At 44.4% G+C, this 9779-nt stretch overlaps 1 protein-coding gene and 1 long non-coding RNA gene across 9 annotated transcripts in view; both read left to right on the forward strand.

Annotated features, from left to right (window-relative positions):
- Nucleotides 1–7820, forward strand: part of Tut7 (terminal uridylyl transferase 7) — a 52922-nt gene extending 45102 nt beyond the window's left edge. For 4 of the 8 annotated variants that reach the window (XM_034509737.2, XM_034509736.2, XM_076938886.1 and 1 more), the window contains one exon: nt 6849–7820. In XM_034509737.2, coding sequence (XP_034365628.1) covers nt 6849–6916 — 68 coding nt within the window. In that variant the 3' untranslated portion in view covers nt 6917–7820. Of the gene's footprint in view, nt 1–318; nt 384–709; nt 774–6848 lie in introns of all 8 variants that reach the window. The other 4 variants (XM_034509732.2, XM_034509730.2, XM_034509731.2 and 1 more) reach the window with 2 other exon arrangements.
- On the forward strand, nt 780–3380 carry LOC143443238 (uncharacterized). The gene is made up of 2 exons (XR_013112022.1): nt 780–1705; nt 2575–3380. It is a non-coding gene; the product is annotated as an uncharacterized LOC143443238 (long non-coding RNA).
- Nucleotides 7821–9779: the final 1959 nt, after the last annotated feature.

Raw genomic sequence — 9779 nt, forward strand, 5'->3', positions numbered from 1 at the left:
CAGCCTCAAGGATTAGCAACCTTAAGAAAAAGCCCTGGTCTAGAAGCCTGGCTACTTCCTATGCAGTATTCATAACTGATGTCTGCAGTCAGCATCTGAGAGCAGAGGAGAGGTGTGGGGTCAGAGTACGGCAAGTGCTCATTGGTGCTAACTACAGTACGCAGATGCTGCTGTGCCCGAGTTCAGCCCTCCCCCTCATTCCTTCAGTGGACTGTGTGCAGTTCCATCACGTCTTCAGAAGATAGTTCTTAAAACATTTTAGACCAAGACTGTTGCTGTAACTTAAAGTAGGAACAAAGTGTTCCTTTCTTTCTGTAGGTTTGTGTAAGTCAGATTATGTGTCTGCATACTCTTCACCTAGCCCTTTGAGACCAGTTGCTCAGGTAAAAGCCAGCCCAAACCTGAGTGGGGAGCCCCTCCATCCTCTTCACTCCCACAGCCTCTGGAGTGCTTGCAGCTGAGTGCTGGGCCCTGCCGGCTGTCCCCTGGTGCTTATGCCTCTGTGTCCCACAGACTGTGTGGTAAGGCCTGTTGGGCCCTGGTCGTAGGGGCTTGGTGGATGGCTCTTGCATACATGTGTGTCTCTCCAACTAACGTGCAAACTTGTGCCACTCGCGTGCCTAATCCCAGCTCTTCTTGGATAAGGTTTGAGGCTGTTTCTGTTGCTTTTACCTTCAGTTTTTGTAAACCAGTCTATTTCATTTTTTAGGCAGTGCTTTTACATGAAGACAAAAAGAAACAAAAAACAACCATATTTTTGAGTCCCCAGTCAGGTATGTGGTTTTAAAGGGTCAGATATGTGTTGTTTTCTTCTCTGAATATTTTACCACATGCCTTTGAGATGTTTCCTTTCCTGTGTGGTTCTGATAGGGATATCAGAACCTCTCAAGGGAACTTAAAAAAAAACAAAAAAACAAAAACAAAAACCCTCTTGCCTTGTTTCCACCTTGCATCCTTATCTGATTGTTCAATGGGTAAGTGCAGCCTGTGTAGTTTTCAAATACTCTGGGTGACTTTGCCTCGCTTGAGGAAGAATTGCTGCCCTTAGCCACGGAAGCCTTTCTTGTACGTTGTTGTGACTGCTGTGGAGTTGCCGTTGCCTCACCCTCACTGTTTCCTTGTGGATGATATTATGCGCCATGCTCCAGAATACGGAAGGAAAGTTACAACCGGAATCCTCCACTCTGCATCCAGACAACTATTTTATTTTATTTCTCTCTTCAGTAAATATCTACTGGGACTGTCTGTAACTGCAGGGCACCAGCCCCAGCACTGAGCATACCTCAGTGAGCAGCAAAGCTCCTACTCTACATTCTTGTCAGGAGTAGACAACAGAGAGAAGTAAGCAACAGTGAAGGATAACCATATGTGGACAGATGCGTTAAGCAGGAAAAGCACAAGATGATGCTGAGTTTGGCAGTATCCTTTCTACTAAAATACCATCCCGGGTCAGCTGAGTCACAGGAGATGAGGGCCAGGCTGATGGGCGGTGGGTAGACCTTTATTTAACTGTTAACAGTTCCTGCTCTTCAGCCGGAGCCTGGCAGGAATGATGTCTGCATGTGGGAGCAGTGAGAGATGAAGTTGGAGTAAGTGAGCTTCTGGAAGCTGCAGCAGTGATGGAGGGATGACAAGGATTTTGCTCAGCGAGAGGAGAAGCTGCTGGAGACCTGATTTAGCAGGAGGAACGGTGCTGTTGGAAGTGGTAAATGAGGAGGGCAGGAACCCCTGAAACCACTAGAGATTTACCAAGGTAGTTGAGTAGAGACGATGGCTCATGCGTAGGTGGAGAATGCCAGGGAGGACAGCCGTGTGGTACACATCTATATTCTGAAGACAACACCAACAAAACTTATGCATTGGGTTGTGACATGGATACACAGTGAAGTTCAGATGACACGACAGCCTTTGTCTAAGAACCGGAAAAATAAAGGAAATATTTGACCAGAAATAGGAGTCAGTTTTATAGTGGTGACCTTAAGGTAGCTGGAATTCTAGACTAGAGAAATCAAGTGGCCAGTTGAGTTTGTGAATGTATTAGGGTTCTCTAGAGTCACAGAACGTATGGAATGTCTTTCTATATTGAGAGAATTTATTATGATGACTTACAGTCTATAATCCAAGTCCCCAGCAGTGGGCAGCTGTGAACGGGAAGTCCAAGGATCTAGTAGTTGCTCAGTCCCACAGGCTGGTTGTTTCAGCTGGTCTTCTGTAGAAACACAATCCAACAGATGTGCTGGCGAGTAAGTGCAAGCAGTGAAGAAGAACAAATCTTCCTTCTTCCAGTGTCCTTATGTAGGTCTCCAGCAGAAAGTGAGGCCCAGGTTAAAGGTGTGTACCACCACGCCTGGGTCTGGGACTTGTTTTGTCCCAGGCTGACCTTGAACTCAGAGATCTCCTTGCCTTAGTCTCCTGGGATTAAAGGCATGTACTACCTTGCCTGGGCCTAAGCTTTTCATAGCCACTCTGCCTCTAGATGTCCATGCCAAGATCCAGGTCAGAAACTTGTGTCTTCCAGCCTCAAGATCTGGATCACAGGTGAGCCCTCCAATTCTGGATTGTCGTTCATTCCAGATACAGTCAAGTTGACTACCAGGAATAGCCATTACAATGAGCCTGGCAATGAAGTGGTCTGGGCTGCAGAAAAGAGTGTAGTAGTGTCATTGGCTATAGCATTTACAACCCTACACTTGGGGAGATCTCCAAGCAGGTAAAAGCACATGGAAGAAAGCAGTGCATGTGGACCCTGAATGTAAAGAAAACAAAGATGCTCAAAGGAGGAGAAGAGAGAGCCAGAGGTGAGCTCCGAGTATAAGTGAAGGAAGTGCTTTGTGAGCTGCTGCTTAGAGCTCTGTGGAAACTGAGATCAGCACTGGGCTTGGCATCTGAGCTCACTGAAGCTTCTGCAGAGAACCTTTGCTCTCATAACTAGGTTCAGAACTCCAAGAAAAGGAACTGAAGCCTGCTTAGCCTGGGTTGTGGTGTGAGGGGAGAGCCCCTCTTTTGCCATGTGTCATGCCTAGGGAGGGATGCTGAAGAGAAAGAACATGGTGGAGTACCAGGGCGAGAAGGTCTTTTGCTGGTATTTCAAGTGTTCTTCTGACTCTCAAAAAAAGAGGGAAAAACTGAGGTAACAGAAAAGAAAGTGACTTTTTCAGCAATATCATAGGAAAGAACAAAACTGTAAGACAGTGTAAACAGCGGCATCCTTCCCGGGACAACCTAAGTAGCTTTCCTTAGTCAGCTGCCCTGGGCCCTCTCTACCTCTTTAAGTGGAGGCTAGCGGTGGGTAGTTAAGCACGAAGGGAGAGTGTGAGCACTCAGTTCTTTTAAGTTCTTGTGTCATTTATTAAAGATCAACGGGGAGATCTTTTTGTGTATATGAATGTTTTCCTGTGTGTGTCTACGTGTGCTTCTTTGTGCCGGGTGCCTGTGGAGGTCAGAAGAGGTTGTTGAATCTCCTAGAACTGGAGTTACAGATGTTTGTAGGCTACTGTGTGGGTCCTAGATACCAAACCTGGTATTAACTGCTGAGCCATCTCCAACCCAGAAGAGGAAAATTTCTAATTACAACACTTATGTAACTTTTACTACAGCGGCATCGCAAGAGTGTGTGTGTAAGAACACGCATATAACATGTAGAACACAGATTAGCTGCAGTTTCAGGCATCCATTGCAGATTCTGGGAATGACATCCTAATGCTAGGAACAAAATACTGACTTTTTAGTGTTGACTTTGGTAGAGCAAGAAGTCTTCACCTGCTCCCAGAAGGATGAGCTGTCTCTCCTGGTCTTTCTGGCCTATTCTGTCAAGGCAAGGACACTGACAACTCTGGAAAAGTTGAGGAAGTCTTGGGATAAGCGTGTCTATTATTTCTACTATGAATGCAGTTCATGGAGGGAAAAATAGTGCAATTGTTAATGTGTTTGACTAACATGTTCTCAACACCAAGAAGCATTATCTTAAGTGTTTGCAATTGTTTTCCTTTTTTTAATGAGGAAAGGGAAACATTGAAATGATAGATTTTTTTTGAAGCTAGGGTCTCATGTAGCCCTGGCTACACCGTGCAGTGTTTCATATGTGGTGGGCAGGCACTCTACTGTCTACGTCTACATGACATTTCCAGCCCTGGTGTCATATATCTTTACACAAAATTTAAAGTACATGGGAATTGTGGTTGGTGTGCAGAATAAAGGCATGTGACTTGAAAGAAACAGAACTCTCCACATGTTAACTGCTCTTAGACCTGAAGGAGAACATTGTACGTGACAGAGAATCAGGAAGAGGTTTAAGGGAACAGGAGCTGCAGTTCTTCTCAGGAGGAGTGTAACTGTTCTCCCTGGAGCTCATCATTTCACAGTAAGAGTGTCCAGTAGACAAGTGAAAGGGGAATGGTGCCCCACAGCTAAGCTGATCATGGGTGGGGAGGAGAGATGGGCTATAGTATAACCACACAGACTTCCAAATGACCCTAGCATTCTGGAGAGGTGTGAGCCACAGACACCACCAGTCAATGGCGTAATTTTTCCTGTAGATCTGGGAGTTTGAAGATATAAGATGTACCGTGTATAATCAGACTAAAAGAATGTTGTTTTCAGCAACTTTGACCTTAGGCACATATTCTCAAAACATTTCACACAGGAAACAGACTGATATTCCTGACGTCAAGTGTATAAAGGAACACAGAGTATAGACATGTGTTGTGCAGTTGATTGCATGTGTCTGGTTTCCACTTCATGTGTTGGGAACGGTGTTTGCCCTGCACACACCTCAGGCTCTCGGCTATAAACTGGAGGCTGTTAGCTGACTGCTAAGGTTGCTGAGGAGCCATGTGCAAACACTTGAGCAGTTGTGTGTGTGACTGCAGAGAAAGGTTCCTGGTCCCCACACTGTCCCCGAGTCTGCACAGAGCAGCATTACTGGGCTTAAGAGGTTACACGTCGTTAAAGTGGAGTTTTACTATAATTTTTCAGTTTTAAAAAAGTGGAAGAAAGATGTAGATGTTAATTGTAGACCTAGAAATAGCATAGCCAACTACATTTACTTAGTTATAAAGAAGTTATTATTTATTCATCTCAGTAAAAAAAAAAAAAAATCCTACAGCCTAAAAAGTTACTAACTTAAATTTATTATGGGGAAATTTTATTACAAATTGTATTCTACTTTCTACAAGAAAAACTTATAGATGGCTAAGATTTGTCCTTGCCAATAAAGTAATTCATAAAGTCACATATTAGCATGTGGACCATGTCTGTGTTGCAGGTAGAGTTTGTTTCCCTGAGCCCCTCTGTAGACCTTGTCTCTGACCCACCCTAGTTAGTTTCCTTAAGTGAGCACGTGTTGATGGACAGCTGTGCTCTTACCTTTGACTTTGCCATCTCGGCTAACAGGTGCCTTTCTCTGTTTCAGATGTTTCAGCAAATAGTACTTGTTGTTTTAAATTATCATAAAGACTATTGGTGGGGCTGGGGAGATGGCTCAGTGGGTTTTATGAAGACCAGAGTTTGGATCCTAGCATCCATGTGTTAGGTAACATAGCAGCCTGCTAGAAATCCATCACATAGGGGGTAGACGGAGGGAGCTCCAGAGCAAAAGGCACAGCCACCTAAACCTGCCTCCATATATAAGGAGGAGACTGAGAAGAAGGCATCCAGTATCAAGCTCTGACTCAACACGTGCACGTACACAACACACATGCACACAGAGGGTGCAAACACATACAAGCATGCAGAAACATGACGTTATTTCATACACACAGACATATGGAGGGGAAATGGTTCAGTACTGGTGTGGTGATTTTTTTTTTGTAGTATTTTTTTTAATAGGCTTTAAATTTCTGGTCAATGGTAAAGTTATCTAAATATACATAAACAAATGAGGCAGATAACTACCAATCTCTTAGAATATATCTGATTTTTAAAATGTCAAGCCATTTGATTAAAATGAAATAAAGGAAAAGCTTGTGTTGGTAGGTCATTCCTAAAGCTGCTGCCTTAGGAAAGTTGTGTCCATGGTTTTGAAAATATGTACTACTGCTATACTTTCTTTTACTTACATTTAATTCTGCAATTCAAGAGTGACAGTTTGAGACGGGAGCTAGCTTCCTTCCCACTCTCAGAAGTATTGGATGCGATCCAGGTGTGGTGGTCATGGCATAGTATTTAACCCCAGCACTCAGAGGCAGGCAAATCTCTATCAATTCCAGGCTAGCCTGGGCTACATAATGAATTCCAAGCCATCCAAGGCCTCACAATGAGATTCTGCTTTTTAAAAAAAAAAAAAAATGTAGCTGACATGGTACCAGTTCCTAAATCCTTTGCATTCCTCTCATTGGTTTGAATAGAGCCTTCATTATATAATAGAAGTCTTATGGGCTCTCATTCCTTCATATGCTCAGACTCCAGAACAAAGTAAGTGCTTCACTACTAATTAAGTACAGACAATTTTATTTTCTCCTTGTACACCCATAAGGTACTACTAGACTTCTACAGGGTAATGGTATGAGGTACTAATTTCTGGCCAGTGAACTCTTTGCAGTCTGTGTGGTTACAAACGAAAAGAATATCCTATGTGAAGAACTTGCAGAATGTTTCTTCCAGCCTCAGTGCCAGCGTCTGGTGCATTGAACAGCCTCAGGGCTGTAACTTGTCAGCACTGAGGAGGCAGCGCTTCGCTCTGCCCTGGGCCGCTAATGTCTGCACGTGTTCATATCTAGCTTAAGTACTTGACCCAGGACAAGTGCCCTTTGTGGTGGGACACATGTCTGTAGTAACTGATACTAAGTATTATTTGACTTTGATCAAATAATGTTCCTTTCATTTATGTTGGATTTTGTTTTCCCTCCTAGGTAGCCTTTCCAGTAAATATATGACTCAGGGGAGAGCCTCAGTGAAGAGGACCCAGCAAGAATCATGAGGGAAGGAACTGCAGCACTGGAAATGCCACTCAGGTGTCCCTGTCCACTTGGGAAATTAGGTTCATGTCACAGGACACAGTGACACAGATCAGGCTTCAACGTAACAGTTGAGGGGTATCATAATTTTTTAAATTTTAATGAAATTGTCAATGAGGAAAAGAAAAATTTTTAATATAGTCTAACTATACCACCAATCCCTAGAGATTTGAAGATTTTAATAGAAAGTCAACTTAAAACTATAACTGAGGGCCAGTATTCAATGACTACAGCGTCATGGTTTTTAGTTCTTTCAAAGCACTCTAATATAGTGTGCTGCTCAGCAGAGGACTTAGCCCTCTTCCCTACACACCCCCTTTTGGTTTCAGAGAGGGGATTCTCTTTGTTGTTACTGGATCGTGGTATGGACACACATCAAGTACATGTGGACTGTGCTGCTGTACCTAGGATCTGCAAGCATTCTTCATGGCTCCCTGTAGAAATGATAGCATGGAATGCAGGCGGCCGCCAGCGTGGGCCTCGGTGGACGGCAGCACCACTGACAGACACATCTCTGAGGGCTTCTCTAAGTAATTGGCAGAACTGTTGTGCTCATAAAAATGAAGTCATAAAAATAAGTAGTCCTTTTTGCTGGTTTAAAAAAGAAAAAGGGGGAAAGGACAGAATAAAAGTGCTTTTTACTTTTTGTGATACTCAGAAATTAGGGTGGAGAGCTTTTACAAACCTCTGAAGATCAAAGAGGCTGCTGTCTCTGCCAATCACAAGTTTGATTGGCAACCTTCTGGTCTGACTGGAGCCCTCTCTAAACTGTTAATGAACTTCACAAGCCTTTCTGAAATAGTACAGAGTCAGAACTATGCCAGTTTATTTATCATTTTGAAATAAAATCGAACTTTCAACATTTAATTTTATCCACATTATTTTCTTATAAAAAACCATTAGAAAAGTCAATCAAAGATCTGACAATATAAATCTCCTTAATAGGATGCCTATGCTGTTCCCCTTCAGTGTGTATTGGGTTGTTGATAGCTGTGCACTGGGTCTGGGGTACAGGAGTGGACTGGGGGCTGAGAGAGAGAGAGCTTGCCAAGGACACTGCCACCATGAGGAGGACTCAGAAGACGCAGATGTATGTGGACTTCTGTTCATAGTCTAGTTATGAACAGTCATGTCAAAATGAAGTCTTTGAGAAATTGGAAATCATGGTAAAAAAAATAAAAATGGTGACCACCAAACTCATGAGTTGTGCACCCGTGGCCTCCCTGCTACGTGACTGCTCAGCTGCTGTCCTGCTTGCTGTCCTCTTGCCTCTGGCTGTGAAGTGACAGCACTCTGCGCTGGCCACAACAGTGCCAGGCCTACTGAATAGCTCACAGTGTTGTCAATCTCTCTGCCTCTAGAACAGAAAAGAAATACCAGATGGAACTTTACCCCTGGTGGTTATTTTTTCTACTTGGATGTTTTGCTGGTTGTTGGGAGAGGGGAGCGTCCTTATACCTAAAATTAAGAAACAGAACTGTCAGGTTTTATTCTATCCTTAAAAAGGTTTCCTATATTTTGATTCTTAAAAGAAATTCTGGCCCGCAGCCTGGATTTTTTGCTGGCTTACACTGATTCTGTTAGACAAGTGAGGCGTGCTTGTCAACAGATGAGAGAGCAGGCTGCCCAGGACTTGCCCAGCATGGCCCGCAGCCATGGCCAAGTCAAAGCTGCCTTTGCAAGGATCGCAGCACCCAATGCCCTGTGTGTCCTAAAACAGTGGAAACTCAGAATCCACTGTTTTGATAGCAGTAGTTCTGAAAACCGATCTTCACTTTTTAGCAGTCTCTTGCTCACTGTGAACTGCTTCGGCAAGCTTCCTGATAAAAGATGTGTTTTCAGTGCACTTTAAAAAAAATTTTTTTTCAATCTATTTTTTCTTTGCTTCAAAGGTGGCTTTTATTTTAAGGGGGAAAATCTTCCCAAGTGGAACAAAATCCTTGCAAGAGAGATGAATGATTGAATGGGGTTCACAGTTTTCAGGCATTAAAAATAGAGTAGAAAACATGGTGTACCCACTCTTTATAAAGCTATAAAGAAAGGGTCAGAACATTTTCTTTGCTTCTGGGCAGGTCTAGGCAGCGGCAATGCAGAACATCTGTCTTACTCCTTCAATGTTCCAGCATAGCAAAGTGCCCACTAAGGACGGGGAACTGCCCCGTCTAGTCGGAAAGATCAGTGAGATCGCTCTGGTAAAGAAAGCACTAGTTCTTGCAGTCTAGACAGACCCTGCACTGCAGTCTAGAATCCTGCCGTGCAGTTAGTTCCATTTCCCTCCCTCAGCCTTCCTGAAACCGTGAGGGGGCGTTCCGGGCTAGCAAACTCCTCAGTACTCCCCACACCCACCCCCGGCAGCTGCTGCTCCGAGATAAAGGAGCTCCTGTTCTTACGTCATCACTAGAGCCCAGCACTGGCCGCGAAGGAAGCCGAGCGCGGACGCGCGTACAGCTAATCAAATGGGAGCCGCTTGCAGGAAAGGCTGGCTGAACGTGCACGGGACCCGGGATCGGGAATCGAGAACTGGTTCTAACGCAGCGCCCAGGACACTCTAAGGCTCGGATAGAGCCACCGTGCCTGTGCTTCCATCCTCGTCTGTTGCGAGGCTGGTAGCTATGTACGTACTGTTTTCCTGACACAAACTGCTACACAAGTGTGACATTTTAACAACTGGAAACCTGTCCTACGGTGTCTTTCCGCTTGCTCTACTGTCGGAGCAGCTTCAGGGTCACAGAACAGTATCCCCACTTCCGGGAGGCTTGTCGTTAAAGTGCGCTGTGCGGGGAAAAAGCCACTCCACTTCCGGTAGCACACTGACCGCGAAGCCCG

The sequence above is a fragment of the Arvicanthis niloticus genome, chromosome 8 (assembly GCF_011762505.2).
Source record: "Arvicanthis niloticus isolate mArvNil1 chromosome 8, mArvNil1.pat.X, whole genome shotgun sequence".
Taxonomy (NCBI): domain Eukaryota; kingdom Metazoa; phylum Chordata; class Mammalia; order Rodentia; family Muridae; genus Arvicanthis; species Arvicanthis niloticus.